Source organism: Alnus glutinosa, chromosome 9 (assembly GCF_958979055.1).
Source record: "Alnus glutinosa chromosome 9, dhAlnGlut1.1, whole genome shotgun sequence".
NCBI classification, from domain to species: domain Eukaryota; kingdom Viridiplantae; phylum Streptophyta; class Magnoliopsida; order Fagales; family Betulaceae; genus Alnus; species Alnus glutinosa.
The window spans coordinates 28,962,177-28,981,451 of record NC_084894.1 but is presented as its reverse complement, the minus strand read 5'-3'; the positions used below and the strand labels follow the sequence as shown (position 1 = coordinate 28,981,451).

Genomic DNA, 19,275 nt, shown 5'->3' with positions numbered 1-19,275 from the left:
AATGTAAAGCCCTAAAAAAATACATATTTTAGAGGACTAGAGCGCGGAGAAGACTCGGTATTCAACAAATCCGTTTCTTTTCTAATTCTAATCTTCTTCTTCTCTTAGCTAATCTTATTGTGTATATTATTTTCGCTAGATTATAGTTAGCTTTAACTACTTTAACTGTTAGCATGTAGCTATTAGACCCCCACATAGACCACGCCCATATGGACAGACAGCACAAAACTTAATTACTAAATTGCTAAGCTGGCTAAGTGTTTTATTATTTTGGTATATGCATGTGATTAATTAAAAGCAAATGTCAAGTAGTCCCGCTAATGATACTATCTTTTATGCGGTTGATTTTTATTTTTTTTTCAAAGCATATTATGTTTATCAAAATCGTATATATTTTATTATACTTTTGTATACTACAACATATTACGTTCTCACCATTTTTTCCTCAACAAGTTATGTTCCCGCATGAGTAGATATTAATTAATACCTTGGCAACGGGTTATATCATACAAAGGTTGAAAGGACCACATAATATAAAGTTGTTTCAGTCTGCTCAGAAATAATAGTATAATCCAGTCACTTTTGAGTTGTCTCAGGTGCCCATACTTTCTTTAGAAAATATGAAAAAAGTCGTCTAATTAACTTCTTCTTTCTCCTACGGAAAAGCATTTTAATCTCTTTTTATTTTAAAGAAATTTGACGTTCAAAGTTAAGCCGGCCAGAACACGTACATGAGAGATTTTACTTTCCATAATGATCAATTATCATGCCATGGGTTCCGTTCATCTCCGGCTGTGGGTCTAAATCTGATAGCATGCAACCAATTATCAAGAAAAAACCTCTTTGTATTTTAGACCAAGCGTTTTGTCTTGGCACCGAGAGTACTACAAATTACCACATGCAGTTAATATGAAGGCATCGGAGGAATGCAACGTTTTTAATAAGTGAATAAATTGTCATTCTCCTAACCCAGAAAAAACAACAGAAAACGAAAATGATAAGGGCAGGAGGCTTCATGCATTAAAATGACATCAACAACAGATTAAAAAAAGGCGTTTAAAGGCAGCACAAGATTTAAGTCCCATTAGATGGAATAGAAATAAAGAAACATTTCAAAGACAAGTCCTGCTTAATTGAACAAAACACATGCCCATTACTCGAGAAAAAGAATAAAAAAACCAGTTCAAGTGTACTTACATTCTTGATCCACCACAAGGAACCGGCTTATACTATACTTTAAAGCTGGTTTAAAGTAGTTCAGTTCTTTATGCACACGCACAGTCACTAAACAAATGCGCTTTTAAGAATTTAGCAAGGGGTTTAGCCCAAGAAAAGCACTGCTATTTATAATCACCACAAAACATATTGTTTATCGTTCACACATCAGGGGTTTGTCCATATAAAATGATATGTTCTATTAATTTCATACAAAATAGTGTGCTTTTTTTAACAAAAAAATAGCCCATGTAGAATAATAGACCTCACGAATGTCAACAAACCGGAGCTCCAGAGCTCCAAGTTCCAACCTCTGATTTAGATCTCTGCATTTTTAGCCCCACTGGACAAGAGGCGGGTTTATATATGATGTCAACACACCCCCACATATTTAATACCATGCGCTTGCAAGTTACAAATTAAACCTGGCCAAAAGAATAAAGACAAGCAGCTCCCATTCTCACAGATACTTTTTCTCCGAAAAATAAACAAATAAATATTCTTAATAATAGAGACAGGGTGATCTTTCATCAGCTTTTTTCACGGTGAGATACATAATTAAGTTCTCACTTCTCACAACATTTGACAAGATGTTACCTTTTTCCAGTGTTCAGGCCAGTCCCAGAGTTACTTTTGCAGAATTATATTGGTTGGAAATGAATCTCTTACGTAACTGATTTGACATATCACTTCTCCCCGGCCAAACACCAAAACCAACTTTGTCTGGGTAAGAAATGGGACTGGAAACCTCTTTTATTTTTCTGGACAGGAGCCATTCAAACACATTATTATATATTTTGCTTAATTCTTTTACCAAAAATGACCATAACCCAAATATTTGAAAGAGAGAAAAATTCATCATTCATGGCATAAAAAGATAGAAAAATTCTAGTCCACTCGGACTACTACCATTTTGCAGGGAAGGAAAACAGTTGAAAGGACAATTTTTTTTTTTTTTTTTTTTTTTTCAAGTAAAGGACAACTAACTAGATGTGCGAAAAACAAACAAGAAGTTAAAAAAGATGAACTGGAAACCACTCCTAGAACAGAAGAATTCCACCTACCAGCAAAAAGCTTTCATCAAGAGTTAGGCAACAAACTGTATTGGTGACAAGCCATGTTTATGGACCCAAATTAAACACTTGATTAACACAGAAACGAAACTAAATTGTAAAAACCATATCAAATGAACACAAGGATGAAATTTTTATCAATATTCTTAAGCAAATGGACCAAGTTAAGCTAATGAAGAAAACAGTGGAAGGGAGCTCCCTTCAGTCCAAGCACAGAAAAGAAAAGGATGAATTTTATCTCCCGCATCATTCACACATCCATAGTAGAAATATCCATTCCCTCTCTACTGTGTTTGAATGAATGAGTCGGCAGCTAATCCAAACCCTTCACCCATCCATGAGTGGACTGAAGAAAGCTCTCTTAAACCGCCCATAAACAGTACATTTAAACATTAATCTTCAACCCATCAACAGAAAAAACTGAAATTAGGTATTTTACGCTAATTCAGAATGAAAAAGAAAAATGTAATATAGTATTGTTATCAAGGACTCAAAATATATATATATATATATATATATATATATATATATATATATATATATATATATATATATACACACATAATAGATTAAGCCAGACACCATTCTATAATTGTAATATCTATCACAATTTATATGCTCTAATTTATACTGTAGTTTATGATCTGGGACAATCTGTATGCTTAATCAACTTTTCAATTAAAAGTACAAACAAAATCAGCTATAATGTTTGCTCCATTAGGCACTAAATTTATATCAGCCATTAGTGTTCATGCTTCTCGTCTAATCAAAGTAATAAAATAATTAAACGATCTGTTAATATGTTTGATTGAGAAGGCGATGCAATTGGTAGATTGAAATTATTAGGGTATGACGAGTATTGCCGATACTTACAGGAGAAAAGAATGCTTCATTTTATCAAAACCTGATACTTCCAATAAACAGTACCTTCTTTTGGGGAACACAACGCCTCTTCATGTGGCCTATCATGTAGTAGCATTAGCTCATTTTCACCTTTGTTGTGTTCCTCAATACCCTCTGAGATATCAAGAAAAAAGTGCACAACTTAGCAAATACCGGAAAGTAACACCAATTTCCCGGAAGTCCAAAAAGCCAAAGCCCTTGACCTAATTAAGAATCACGCTTTTGTTAAGTAAAGGAAAAATGCCTGCATGAACACTAACCCTAAGTATCAAAGCTTTACCTGCGTAAGAGAGAAATTTAACAACGATGTTAAAAGAAAGATACAACGCCATTTAACCTAACCAGCGCCGCTCAACACAAATCAGATCAAGCAGTACAGATCTAAAAAAGTAACCAACCCACGTATGATCATGCTTTCTCAATCCTAATTAACCGTTTATTTACAAGGCTACACTAAAGATTTTGGAATAGTGTCAGTGAGGACTCGTACTAATAATTAAGAACATGTCTTGAATTTTTTGCTCCCCCAAAACCTAAAATAAGATTATTTTCTTGAAGCAAAACAGAGGGATTATGAAGATTCAAAACAAAGGAAGGAGACATTCAGATTAAGTTATGTTCTCATGTATTAATCAAGGAACAAAGAATGAAAGAGCAAACCAGGAGGGTGATTACTACACAAGTACACAACTTACACTGCGGAACAGCTCCATTGACGCTTCTTTGCTTCTTCTTTTTGGGTGTTGCTTCTTCACTAACCCTAAATCCGATGCACTCTTAAATAAAAAGGAAAATGAAAAACACCCAAAGGATAATGACGATGCTGATCAGCTGCACTAGTTCTAATCTTCTTCTTCCTTACTATCTCAAACGGAAAAGGAAAATAAAAAACACCCAAAAGACAACTATACACAGAAGCAAAGAGCTCATAAATCATACGAGTAATAGGATACGAGGAAAAAAAAACAGTACATAATAATCTGCAAAAGAAAGGAGTTAAAAATTTCATTTGGGGGAGAGAGCTGCAGAAATTGCGAAGAGTAGTTTCAGGGAGAGGATATGTCGCTGTCCTCATGAGAGTCAGGGAAGGGAAAGCGATTGTGAATCTCTAATCTACAAATCTGGTAAAGCGCTACTGCTACTATATACATAGTAAAACAAGAGAACAAAAATAATAATAATAATAAAGTGGGATTTTTCTTTCCTTTCCTTTTCTTTTCTCTTTCACAGGAGAGTTTTTAGAATACTAACATAAGAGAAGGAATACGTGCATTTATCGTTGATTTGGATACCAAGCGCTAGCTCTTTCACACCACCACACAACGCGAGAATATCCAACAAATCTTGACTGTAGAGAAAGAAGGTGGTGGTGGGGTTTCTTTGACCATTAAGCTGCCTCTCTCTCTCTCTCTCCCTCTCCCCCCTTTACCTAGCAGTAGCGAGCAGGTAATCTACTGTGCTGCACTACTCAGTAGTCTCTGCCTCTCCGGTATTTGTAGAAAGAAGTACAACACTATATATAGGGTTTGAAGTCACTCTGAGTCATGAGGTAGCGAGACCGTGACACTGTGACAGCCTTGATCCTTGTGCTGATAATTTTTTCCTCAATTACTTATATACCCTAGCTATATTTTTTTCCATTTATACCAATTACACATGTCCCACGATTTTTTGAGCGCTAATTATTAGGGTAAGTCATTCGTGTTCGTGTGTGGTTTTACTTACGTGAGTAATAGATATAATAGTAAATTTCAATTCTATACGTCTAATTAAATAGGCAAGACTCTTTAATCTAAGTTTGATAATTTTTTTATTAGGTTTATTGTTCGTGTAAAAAATTATCATTTTTAAATATCATATGTCGAATTCGAATCGTGTCGAGACATGTCTATAAAATTATATAAATCAATTCTAATTTAATTTATTTAATTAAATGAATTAAATTTCTTAATCATAACTCATTATTTCATTTTGAATTCATATAAAAAACGCAAATCGTGTCAAAATTTGTCTGACTATATTGAATACTATTTACTTGGACTACTATTATTTACAACCTCGTACGACTATTATCACTTACACAACGAATCAAAATAGAAATTAACAAGCAGTTTTTTTTTTTTTTTTTTTTTTGAATAGACAAGCAGTTAACAATGCATTGAAAAACTTAGTTAAAAATATTAAAGAATGAGTAAATGGGAATTATTATTTTCAGCAATTTTTTCTAACCATTATTATTTTCAGCATATGAAATGACTGCATAAATGCTCCGGGTCACATAACACTCTTTAACTCTTAAAACACCATTAGCATTAACTTCATTAACAACATAAAATCATCACTCTGAAATGATAATTTCGATCAAATATGAAAATAAAAAAGATAATATTGTTTACTTTGATTAGTGATAATATATATGGTGATCAAAAGAACGGTAATTAATTTATTTGCAACATTTTGCACTTGGGAAAAATTTACTCATTGACAAATTAGGGCAAGCAAAAGTAAAAGTTTAGAATGCCACAGCGAATATACAATAATGGACCACAGTTGGCTTTCCTGAAATCACGAGAGCTCCTCAGAAGTAGCCCTCTGCAAGCTTACGCCAAGTGCAGAAATCCTTACAGACTGCTGCAGCATGTCTTCAAACCACTAAAACTGGACTAATGTCTCAACTGTTGGCCATCAAATGGGCTCGTTGTCAATAGCTCTAAAGAACAAAACAACTCGAGAATAGTTTTTAGGGATCTGCTTTTCGTTGTCTCCGATCCCTTGGCTGCTATTCATCATTAGCCATACATAGATGCGAAAGGAAAGAGAAAGACAAAAATAAAGGAAAGAAGATGGTAGTGTATAGGAAATCGAAGACTTCAATTTCTTGTCACACTCGAGAATAAGTGTTCCGATCCTATGATTAGATATTCCTAAAACAATGTAAGTTTTTTTTTGGTCAAATAAGTTACTATTTGAGGATGATTGATTTTAGGTTATTACCTAAGTTAAGTTTAATTACGGTGCTTGAGGGATTAAAATAGTGTTGGTAAATTCACATTATATTCACCATTTAATGGGAGGATAGCCGAACCCATTCTTTGAATCGTGCGCGTTGAAGCCGAATGTATAGAACTAGAATGTTTTTGGCAGCGTTAAGTTAGTAATTTGAAGTTGCCCATTGAAGTAGTAAGAGACCTCGAGAAGAGATAAAAACAACAAAGAAGATTAGAGAAACCCTAGACAAAGGGGAAAACAATAAGTTTGAGTCCCCCCAAAAAAAAAAAAAGAAGCCCAGTGCGGTGGTCACGACGGCTTAAAAGAGTTTCCGGATTGGGGTCTTATGCACAATTATGATAGTTCTTATAGCTAGCCAAAGTTATGTCTGAATTAATTACTGTCATTGCGTTGTATTGTCCAAATTACACATGCTTTTACTGATTCTTGCAATTCTTACGATGATATTTTCTATCAAGATATTTCAATGCCATATAACATTTATTCAGTATCTGACAATGTAACATCCACCAATTCTCTTGAATCGGGTTCTTACTTCCTTTGGTAAAAGGTAATCATGCCTCTTCCGCTTGTTTTTTGTAGACTTTAGATCGAGAAGGGAAACAATTAAGGCAATGTTGGCATAGGGAGCTGAGGCCCAACGAGCGAGATCCTTAATTGTTATAATGAGAAATGTTACATTATAAATTTTTTCTTCAAACGTTGATTCTCAAGTAATGTGTCATTATCTAATGAGATTTATCATTTTAAAAATATGTTATAATCTCATAAGATGATAATACATCACTTAAAAAAATTTGTGAAGTGTAGCATTTCTCTATTATAATTTCCAATGTGAGTAATTTCGTTCAATACCAAACCCAATTTTTTTAAAAAAAAATAAAAAATAAAAAAATAAGCATACGCAACTTGCGGTTGATAGTAAAACACTAGCTCCTCGGTTAAGGCCTAATTCGATAGTCATTGATTTCTCAAAATAGTTTTTCACAAAATTTCGTTATACCATTAACATACTTTAGTTTAGATAGGCATAAAGGAATTGTCTTGGTAGCAACCACCAAACCAATAGAACCAAATGCCAAACCCATAGCCAATGGTTGGATTATTTAGTTATGGGTAGCAATAACATTAATGTTTCTTTTCAAAGGATAGAACCAAAAATACGTAACTCACTTCAGCTTGTCAGAGATATTTCTTCTCTAATTTCATAAATTTTTAACAATATAATCATATATATATCTTGATAAAAATTAAACATGAGTATCAAAACTAATATTAAATATTTGTAATCATATTTTATCATAGTTCCATTTATTAGTTCTTAGATTCCACGTTATCCGTTGTGTCTAATAATAATTAAGACTTGATGAAGGTAGCTAGGTATATATATATATATATATGTACTTACCAGTTGGATGATTTGTTTGTTTAATATATAGCTTAAACTTTTAGAACAAATAATAATTTATCATAATTAATTTACTTTTGTAGAAATATATAGTAACTGGTCATCAATCAACTTGCACTATATATATATAGTTTTTGATCAAATGGCTTCAATATATATATACTAAAAATATTTTAATTGAAACGATATTTTTGCCATGTTTTATCCCTCTGGATCATCTTTTTGTGTACGATCAAATAAAGCGTGTGTCTACCTGTTTGATTGGGAGACCCACCTCCAGGGTTTCCTAAGAATCTAATTGTCTCATGTCTTTGGAAAGAAATTGATAATAAAGGCAGGGAATCATGTGTATGTGTCTTTGTGCGTATACATGTACCAACACCATGTTTCATCCTACTATTGATGCCAAACCTTTTTTGCTTATAGTTTACATCAAAATGATGAAGTTGCCACCGCCGTCAGAGCTATCCCATGTTTCTTTGTCTGGGAAAGAGGTGGCCACCACCATGCGCTCTACCTACCATTTTCTATTTACTTCTCTTACAATTTTCCCATAAAGTTGTGTAAACGCAATCATAATTAATACCACTTTATTCAATTAGCCAACTTATACAAAACCATGCAAATTTTATTTAGTACTGTATGCTTTTCATAATATATATATTTATATATATATATAGTCGCATTCAGCATTTAGAAGTCTATTCTGTCATGCTGTTGCGTGTGACTTTGGGCTTAATTAATCACACTGACGCGTACAAAAAAGTGAGTCAAATTAAGTTGGCTTCTAATTAGGTTAGTTTGGGTTTGCGTCTTATTCAAAAGGTGTTATAATTTGGTCTCTAAAATTGTAATAACACACCTTCTTACCTACCATTTGAAAACTTATATTTTTTTTCCTTCTCAAACAATAATTTTTTAAAAACAAACTCTCAAACGAGACATTTTTTATGATTTTGTTTAAAAATAAACTTTTGACCTACGAAATCGGAGGGTCAAACAAACTCTTACTCATGTTCTGTAACGACTCAACAAAAATGTTTGTAATGTGTACCTCATTATTTCAAAAGAATTAGTCAAAATTATAATTTTGGTTTTTAAAAATCACTTTTAAAGTTCAATCCTACCTAATAAATAATTAATGTAGGAGTTAGCATACATGCAACACCCAATAAGAAATTAATGTAGGATTTAGCACTTACGTGAGACTGGACTTTTGGGATGTCACAATTTTCACCTCAGAAAGAAGACTTATATTGAATGAGTGAATTATAAAAGTGTTGCATAAGTTTTAAGTCTCATATTGGTTCTTTAATGTGAGATTGGGGTTTATAAGAGTGATTATACAAAGCTCCAATTGTAACTAAGCTAATCATTTTGGAGTGATAGTACAAATGTTGTTATGGTTCTCCTGGGTCATGACAAATGGTATCAAAACAACCTAATAATATCATGCGGTGTTGTGATACAATAACTTGACTAATAATTTTAGAGTGATAATTCAGATGTAGCTAGCATTTTTCCTGAATCGTGACAAATGGGAACAACGCAACCTAGTAACACTATATGATAATGGAGTGTTGTATTGTGTGTTAGCCTTGACGAGGATGATGCAAAGGATTTGAGTAGAGTAGATTGTGACAATATAGAAAGTTAAGTCCTACGTTGAGTGAGTAAATTACGATGATGTTATATGGGTATCAAGTCCCACATTTGTAACACATTGATCCCTATATTAAGAAGAGATGAATAGCTCACATAGAGTGAGTGGTTTATAAAGATACTTATGGATGCTAAGTCTCACATTGCCTAGTTATTAGGTGAAACTGAAATTTATAATGAATTCTAAGGAAGTTTCAAATTGACTAGTCCTTTTGAGGTGATAGCACAGATATGGCTAACGTTTTTCTCTTAGTCGTTACAACATTAGTTCCTTACTAAGTGAGACTAAGCTTTATAAGTAATTTCGGAAAGCTTCAATTATAACATTGACTAGTTCTTTATAACAGGTTTTTTGGGGTTTTAGGGATTTTAGGGAGTGAATAGCGAATTGTAAGAGAGAGGATTGAATGTAATGAATCTGAGAAGGGAAATTGATACTGAATTTTTACTGAATATAAGGATAAATTGGCAAATTCGAGGATGCCAGAGCCTCCAATACACAATCAACTGATTATCCAAAAGCTGCCTTAATCTATTACCCGCTGGACTTATATACTGTCCATTAGGTATTACAAAACGCATAAGAAATGGAATAAAACGGCTAACCCTTACTGAAAGCATAAACGACATTACAATAGCATAAAACGCAGGAGGGTTGGACTCCTCAAAACGCCACCGTTTGAGCTTGGGGAAGGTTGAATCCAGATGGCACGCACCTCCTCTAAGCTCACTCTCTTGCTGCCACGTACCCCCTTATCTTCTGAACTCAACTATCACTTCCTCACCTTCTCTCTTCAATCTCGATCAAACTTCAAGCTTCCACCTTCAGACTCCATCCTCAAAGCTCCACCGGCCGTTTCAAGGAACAACGGTGACATTCTTTTAAAGTAATAACGCAAATGTGACTAGTGTATTTTTCTTAGGTCTTAATAATTATGGCACCCTGAAAAGAAGTCCCACATTAAATAAGCGAATTGTGAAGGTGTTGCATAGGTGCCAAACCTCATTCAATACGTGAGAATGATTTTAGGAAATTATAATTGTAATTTTGATTAGTCTTATGAAATTATAGCATAAATGTGGTTAGCTTTTCGTAAGTCGTAATTTCTCAAATTGATACCATAAAGCGAAAGAACACTTTATAAAGTATACTTCTACATGATTAGTTGCAGAAAAAACATGCAATTTTTTTTAAGTCAGGTGGCAAATTGCTGACGAGTTTGGTCGAAATTCAAGAATTTTTATTATTCATTGTTAATTTACCAAAATTGATGATTTGGTTATGTTAACAGATATTAGAATCACATGTTGGATCATTCAAATTATAGTGGCGGGTTATGATCAATTTGAGATAATTTGGTTGGTTATGCATGAAAATTAAGGTTTTAGGTTCTTAGCTTAATTAATTGTTTCAAATTGATAGTTTCATTCTATAAATGGAGGATCAAACTACTTGAATGAATATTTATCTTAGCTTATATATTATTAATTTGAATATAATGGGTATTTAGGGTTTCGGTTTTAGGTAAATTAAAGCTTAGGGATTTTGTAAAGGTGAGTGTGATTTACCAAAATTGATAATTTACACACGAATGGAAACCCTTAGTTGATGATTTAGTGCATCAAAAGAAACTAATCTAAAGCGATTTAGAATTAATTAGAGAAACCATATTGTGTGGGAAATTATGTAAAAAATACTTATTTGCATTATGATATTGATGTTGACTATGTCTTGATTTGGACATGGAAGATCAAGTTGATTTGACAGAGAAATTGTTTATTTATTGTACACACTCAGGAGGTAATTAAGTTGAATTAGTTAATCTAAAATTTTGGTTCAAATTACCTGAATACAAACTTTTGAAATGATACTATATATGAAAAAGAAAGGTATACTTGAGTACTTATATGTTTTCGTTATGTTTTAAGAAGCCAATCTATCTCATCCAACGAATAACACATATCTATCTTGCACCCTCTTCACTTGTTTATATCTCCCTTGAAAGGGATAGTGAAATCATGTTGTGTTCAAGAAGGAACAACATTTGCCAGGAGTTCTAAGAGAGAACTCCATTATTAATGGCTTCAAAGATCGAGGAAGATGCCCCTTCTTAGCGCAAAGAAGGGGTCATCGTCCTAGCTAGGTGACTGGACAACCCAATAATATGTGACGAAAATGTATGATAATGAGTATCATGTTCTAAGGATGTGATTTTAATGATATCAAAGCAACCTATTAACACCACGTAATGCTAAAGCACAACGTCATAGATTGTGACACTCCAAAAGTTTAAAGTCTCATATTAGGTGAGTAGATTGTTAAAGTGATCCATGGATGCTAAATTAATCTCATATTAATTTCTTACTAGGTAATATTGAAATTTGTTAGTGCTTCTAATGAGCTCCCATTATATATAACTTCAACTAGTCATTTTAGAAGAATAATTCAAATATTGCTAGTGTTTTCTTCAATAGTGATATAGTTGGTTCAACTAACACCATTCCCAGCTTGATTTAACTAGCTTTTTACTAACAAGAGCGATATAAAATGGGAAAATAAATATTAATTGATCATGCATTTATGTATTAATTTGCTTTTGCGGCGAAGGAATTGCGAGGAGCCTTTCATCTGTTATTAATTAAAGTTCGAGAATGCTTAGAAGAAAAACAAATCAATGTGTATTGCACGCATAATTTAATTTACATATGATTGGAAATTACGATCAAGCATACACTTAATTCATCATAAAATTATCTTCGGAAGAAATGATAGAATATCAAATCTCCAACTAGTGGTTGCTTGCTAAGAACTCCCAACACTTATATTAACTTATAATAATTTAGGGATATATGTCTTTTTACAGTTTTGTTTTTTTTTTTTTAAAAAAAAAAAAACTTTTAGGCTTTCATTAAACTCAATATATAAGAAACATCTCGAATACAATGCTTTGAATAAAATCAAGACACTTGCCCCTCCACACTTGTGCTAGAGATTGGTGAAGGCTAGGGCTTATTTTGCTAAATAATGAGCTGCTTCATTAGCTTCCCTTCTAGTATGCCCCACAAACCATGACATGAAATCATTCAACATAGTTTTTACATCTTCAATCCTCCAACAACATCCTTCATGATGCAAATCATGCACAATTTTCAAAACATCTCTCTTTACAGAATTTACCGCCTTCCATACTGCCATTGCCTTAGTTAGGTTAATAATAAAATGCATTGTGGTACAAATAGTTGCCAATACATTCCTTTCATAGTCTCTGGCTATAACACTCACACCCATATTTTTTTCCAATTTATGTAAATGCATCCCAATTTATTTATTATAAGCACTCTAGCATGTGGTTTTGTCCATCTCTACTTCTATTTTTTTTTTCTTCCAAATTATTCCCAAAGACATGTACTGTTTGATCAAATTCCTCCACTTAATCCTTAGCGTTTTTGACTAACTAGAATAAGATTGCCTCCATAGACTACAAAATTTCCACATTATCCTTCTAGCTATTGTTGCCACCAACTTCAATTCTTCTTCATCTAATCTCTCCATCAGTTTTCCATAAAGGCACATCAAATCATATCTTTTGATATTTTCTGAATTTTTCTATTACATTTCGTCCATACATATGTAAACAACAAGCAACTTCAAATGATATGACTAATAGTTTGTACTACCATACCACAAATGGGACAAAGGAAATCATGCACTATCTATTTTTTAAATATATTTTATTTGGTGGGTAATAAGTTGTTAGAAGCACTATCCATCTTCACCATCGGAATTGTCATCTTCCAAATTTTCTTCCACAAATCGTTGGAAATTGAAACTTTTGAACATTCTCCTTTATCTTGCATGCTTCTCTCCCTTTTGAAATGGTAAGCATTTTTTACTAAAAAATTCTCATTCAAAGCGCCTATCCACAGTAGTTGATATTTTTTCCCACAAGGACTTATGGCCAAATTGCATATTCTCGTCACTTCATCTGCATTGAAAATTTATTTTATTAGAGTAATATTCCACCACTTTATATCTTCGTCTAATTATTCCTTTACCCTTGTGTCTTTGCCAAGAATCCTAATTGATGAATATTGGACCGCATATGATATGGGACTCATAATCCATTTATACTACTCAATTTTAATTGTCTCCATTTCCCACTCTCCACACTAAACCTGCTCTTAAAATATTTCAAAAATTCTATATACTCCTCCATACATTAGGCTGCATGTAGCCCATATTTGCCTCCAAAAAATCCCTTTGTAGATAGTGTTTCTCCTTAAAAATTATACCCACCGATGTGTCAAGATGATGAAGCAAGTCTCCACCCTTTGTTCCGCCAACAAAATAAAGACAAAATAATTCCACCAAATTTGTATTTTGCTCAATTCCACCAAATTTGCTTTACAAAGCAACATATTGTCATCTACAAAAAAAATAAAAAAAAATAAATCAAATTAAATTAAATGGCTCAATGTTGTCCCACCCCTTGTAATAGGAACTTATCTTATTTTTCTGTCTTGTTTTGCCTTTTGAATAAGTGAGCTCAGTCATTCTGTACACAATATAAATGAATAAGGAGAAAAATAATCTCTTTGTCTAAGTCCCCTTGTTAAAATAATTCTCTCCTAAAGTTTTTCATTTATAATAACAAAATAAGTGAGTGACTTGACGCACATCATAATTTAATGAACACACCGCTCTGCAAAGCCAATCTTTTGGATTAATGTTTTCAAAATATCTCACTCTACCATATCATAAGCTTTATTCATATCCAACTTAAGCCACACACACACACACACACACACACACACACACACACACATATATATATATATATATCTCTTATTCCCCTTCGTTCTCGCATGATCGCATCTATAGCCCTTTATAAGAGTTAGAATTCGCATCACATGTAGAAGAAGTAGAAATGCTAGAGCTCACACACACACACACACACATATATATATCTTATTTCCCTTCGTCCTCGCATGATCGCATCCATAGCCCTTTATAAGAGTTAGAATTTGCATCACATGTAAAAGAAGTAGAAATGTTAGAGCTCATTCTAGTGTTCTTTTGGTGTTCATCTAGAATGACATAGTCATATAAATGTAATAAAAAAAAATTAAAAAATTGTATCCATATCATCTAGAATGACATAAATATAATTTTTTTATTACATTTATGTTATTCTAAATAAATACTAAAATAACACTATAAATAACACTAGAAGAAAATCTAAAATTCCTTCTCGAAGAAGTAATAGGGGACACCATTTCTTTAAGTAGTTGTTCCTTGCTAACTGCTAAGAAATTCAACGGCAGGAAACAACCTCAAGAACATATCAAAAAAACTGCCACGTGTAAAGACATTTATCCCTAAATTCATTATAATTTAATATCTATTATGTAAGTGTTAATTTAATGTGGTTCCATAATATGATAATAATAGTGAATATTTTTTCTTCATTAATATCAAAGACAACGAATTGAAGGGCCATGCTTTTTGATTAGTAGATGATGAAGTGGAGCATGGCCCGGCCCGACTCATGATTGATGAAGATCATCGAAACTGGTATGGTTTTCTTTTGGGCTTTCAGATATATAAAAACCCGACCCATCGAAGAGTGAAACGGCCCAAGAAAGCATTGATGGAGGACTCCAATGGGGGCAATAGGCCCAATGGAGGAGTGTCAAAATTCACTTTCATAAAATGATAAAAATGGGTCAACGGATCCCCAATGGAAAGGGAAGGGAAGCGGAAGGCGTCGGCGAGGCGCCGTGAGAGAGCAGCAATAAGCAAAGCGTGTAGGAAGAAGAAGAATCTCTAGATATTTTTAGTTAGTGATTTAGAAGAAGCGAAGCCGAAGGACGCCGCCGGCTGGGAGTGGGAGGGGGAGGTGTGGGGGGGTTAAATCATAGTAAAAATGTCGTATAGAAGGGGGCAGCAGGGTTCAATATCAAGGCATTCCGCCATCTTAGTGGACGAGGATGATGGTGACGATGAAGAAGAAGAAGAGGAAGAAGAAGCAAAACAAGGAATTGAGAAGCCTCAGGCTCTTCGTCCTTCATCATCGCTGGCGGCCAAGGCCATAAGAGCATCTTCCGCCCATCGCGACTCCTCCCTCTCCTCTGCTTACGGCCACTCTGCTCTCTCTCCCTCCTCCTCCTCCTCTTCCCGCTCTCTCAACCCAACTATCGGATCTTCTTCTCCCTCAGTCTCTCTCCAGGTTCTTTTCTTTTTTCTTTTTTCATCTGTGCTAATACATATCTTTCTACGGAGTAGAATACGATTTCATTTTATTATCTGATGGAGTTTCGTTCTATGCCAATTGGTGTGTCGTTTCTGACTGTAGGATTCAAAACCCTATGAGTACACATCAATGAAAAGTTTGAATGAATCCAAGCATGGGTTTTGGGGTGTTCTCGCTAGAAAAGCTAAAGCGATTCTTGACGAAGATAATGTACCTCAAGAAATTCAAACACCTGAAAGGACAAGGCCACACATACATGGTACAGAGACAATGGGCGAGGTGCGAATTCAAGATTGTATGTCAAAGTTGACTTTGTAAAAATAAGATCTTCAAAAGCAGTCCAAAAGTTCCTTGTTTTTTTTTCTCCTTTTTAAGGATGAATTAGCTTCATACATATGAAAGCTTAACATCACTATATCTTGTAGATTATTGTAGTTTCCCAAAACCTTGGTTTTAGTTTGATGTGTTGGTTGCATTGTGGTCAAATTCCTGTATCTCTGCTCACCTGTAATATGTGATGCCATTTGTGTTTGTGTCTCCTATTCGCAGTACCAAAATTCCAATCACTCAGACGAGAGCCGTCGAAAAATGGACAGTCCTAAACTACAACAGAAGAAGGGGTTGGGTGCCATTGCATCTTCTCTTAATTATATTGGTGGCACCATTGGTAATGCCTTAGAGGTTAGCATCTGTGGCAACTTTTTTCCAAATACTATTGAGTTTTTAATGTTTCATATTTTTTCTTATAATGGTCAAAGTTCCTGCTATTGATTGCCTTTCTTAAATATGAATACCATCTGTATGTTTGTTTGGTGATTATGAATATATTTCTCCAGGCAAACATTCGTCGTTTATGAATACCTCCTCCACTTGAACATGCAGTTTCCATTTATACATGTATATTTTCACTCCAGGAGACTATAGTTGTATCAATGATGTTTCTATTTTTTAGGAGGGTCTTACTATAATGGAGAGCCGGACTGCAGACATAATTCAAGAAACTCGCAAGCATATCAAGAAAAAGCCCAGTGGTTCTGAGGTACCGAGTCAGGCGCCAAATCATTCTAGTACATGGCAACAACCCCAGATGCAAACTGATCAAGAACTTCAGCTGAAGGCATCTCGCGACGTAAGGTGGCAGCTTTGTATCACTGGTTCATACAATAGAGTGCATGGATTGCTTTAAATTTGTGTATTTTTTTTTCTAGCTTAGAAGCAAGTCCACAGATTGGCTTTTCTACAGAAAACACCTGACCTTGATTTGTTCAGTCAACATGTAACAATTCCTCTTTATCTCGTATTATGTTTTCTGAATGTTGTGTACCTCCTCTGCATAGAAGTAATCAGTGAGCAGAAAGTATAGAATGACTCTAGAACCCAATGAACTGCTCTATTGAGTTTAATCATATGGGCTTGCCTCACTCCCCTAGATCTCGTGCCTTAGCTGTCTGTGACCTTAATGACATTGGCAAAGGAGAAACGAAGAAGGAAATGGAGGGAGGGGGTCGGGGACTTTGGAATTATTTCCAGAATAGCAGGGACATCCTAGTTGTTCTGATGTGAGAACTTGCTCTTTATGATAAGATTCATAATTTTACTTTTTGGGTTTCATAACAGGTTGCAATGGCCATGGCTGCGAAAGCAAAGCTTCTTCTTCGGGAGTTGAAGACTGTCAAATCAGATCTGGCTTTTGCTAAGGAGCGATGTGCTCAGCTGGAGGAAGAAAATAAAATTCTTCGGGAGAACCGTGAAAGGGGAAGCAACCCAGAAGATGATGATTTGGTATGAACTTTTTCTCTATTTTAGATTTTCATATTTCCTTTTTGATTTTGTAGCAATCTTGAAGACGATGATCTAAAACCGTTTTCTCCATTTCCTATGCTTTCTTTGTCTTTTGAAAAATTATATACAACTACCTCATTGAAGTATATTTTCAAAGAACCACTGAAAGATTTAGATATTGCAAGTTGCCGCTCCATTACTAACATTTATCATCACCTGTGAAGTTCCCTAGCAATGCCCAAAATCCAAAATTATTACATTGACATCTAAAAGTTAATATCATAATTCATTATTTAATGATTGCTTTGTTTAAGATTTTATAGAACCCAAAATTTTCTTATAAAAAAAAAAGATTTTATAGAACCCAAAAACCTAAAAGTGTTGATTTTGGTCCGTTTGATTTCTTTAAGTTTCTCTGTATCATAATAGGTTAGAATTCTTTACCTTTCACAGAATAAATAAAATCAAATGGTCTAACTAGTAAAAAGTACTCGTCAAGGGCTAATGAAGAAAGACAGGCGCCCTTAGTATGAGGCCAGAATAGTTTAGAACAGGTATTGGGCACTGCGGAGGCGTATAAAAAGCACAAACTCCTAGGTGAATACAACAGAGTCAGTCCCCACAACCGATTTGGGCACAAGAACCTGTCACCAAAAAATTTTGGAAGAGTTCCTACTGCCTTTCACAGAATAAATAAAATCAAATGGTTGAAATCAAGGATTTAAGTTGACTACTGTCTAGCAGAACCTTAGACAAACAAGTCATCAAGGTACAAGTTGTAATCGTATTTCTCTAACATCAAAGTGATGCTCTAGGATTTTGTAAATTTTTGAAAAGGCATACCTTAAAATTCATATTATCAGGAGAAAGAATATGTATTTTTTTACATCTGTAGGCTGTGTTTTTTAAGGCATATATTAGGAGGATGCATGTGACTATTCCCCCATTTTTTCAGGAAAAAGATAACACTACCATTTTACTGGCTTAAAGCGTATTCTCCTTTACTTATAGTTTGCAGTGCTTTAGAATCTTAGATATTAACACGCGTCTGTCTATAATCATCATGATAATGTTGAAACCTATTTATCAAAAGAAAAAAAAAAAAAGGGAATTGATTGCAACTATAGTGATGGCCCATAAGTGTCTTTAGCTAATTTGATTCTATGGAGATATAAACCAGTTATTCTTTCCATTTTGAAACCAAGATGTGGGCAATATATTTGCTTATGCAGCCTTCTTGATTTTGCTTCTACATCGGGCAAATTTGGTGAATTTTTTTTTTGATACTAAAAAAAATCATATGTTTTGCAGTTTTCCAATTTTAGATGTTATTTTCTATCAACAAGCAACATTGTGTTGACGCATTTCTATCATGTTGCATGTAATAACTCTAAACTCCGATGCCAATGATTCTGTGCCAGATTCGGCTTCAACTTGAAACACTTTTGGCAGAGAAGGCCAGATTGGCACATGAAAACTCAATTTTTGCACGGGAAAATCGCTTCCTGAGGGAGGTCGTTGAATACCACCAGCTCACCATGCAGGATGTTGTCTACTTGAATGAGGGCACTGAAGAGGTCACTGAAGTCTACCCCATCATGGCTTCCTCAGGATCGAATCTAAACTCTGTTTCCTCATCATCATCTCCACAACTACACTCTTCACTTCCTCCTGGGGTTGTCCGCAAGTGATGGAGGACATTGCCCATTGCACACAAAAGTTGAGGAGGTCTCATGAAATGTCACCCAAACTAGCTCTTGAAACCCCATTAGGGTGGCAAAAGATACACAAAGACACTAGGAATGCTTCTCTTTGATTGGAGATGTCCTGTATTCTATGTTTCAAACAAAGATTTGAAATGTAACAATATGATTTTCTTGGTTATTATTATTATTATTGTTATTATTATTATTATTAACTATTGTTATTGTATGATATTTTTGTTATTTGTGTTAGTCTTCCTCACTGT

The 19,275-nt window shown here is 34.2% G+C and overlaps 1 protein-coding gene and 1 long non-coding RNA gene across 2 annotated transcripts; one reads left to right on the top strand and one right to left on the bottom strand.

Annotated features, from left to right (window-relative positions):
• Nucleotides 1-1,646: 1,646 nt before the first annotated feature.
• On the bottom strand, nucleotides 1,647-4,406 carry LOC133877157 (uncharacterized). Its single transcript, XR_009901667.1, has 3 exons — nucleotides 3,887-4,406; nucleotides 3,216-3,471; nucleotides 1,647-1,976 (listed from the first exon to the last, which is right to left on the bottom strand). It is a non-coding gene; the product is annotated as an uncharacterized LOC133877157 (long non-coding RNA).
• A 10,596-nt stretch (nucleotides 4,407-15,002) lies between these two features.
• LOC133878628 (uncharacterized) lies at nucleotides 15,003-19,261 on the top strand. The gene is made up of 6 exons (XM_062317204.1): nucleotides 15,003-15,500; nucleotides 15,627-15,803; nucleotides 16,074-16,205; nucleotides 16,477-16,653; nucleotides 17,142-17,306; nucleotides 18,728-19,261. The coding sequence occupies exons 1-6, from the start codon at nucleotides 15,198-15,200 to the stop codon at nucleotides 18,995-18,997; spliced, it is 1,224 nt and encodes a 407-aa protein (XP_062173188.1). The 5' UTR covers nucleotides 15,003-15,197; the 3' UTR covers nucleotides 18,998-19,261.
• The last annotated feature ends 14 nt before the right edge of the window (nucleotides 19,262-19,275 follow it).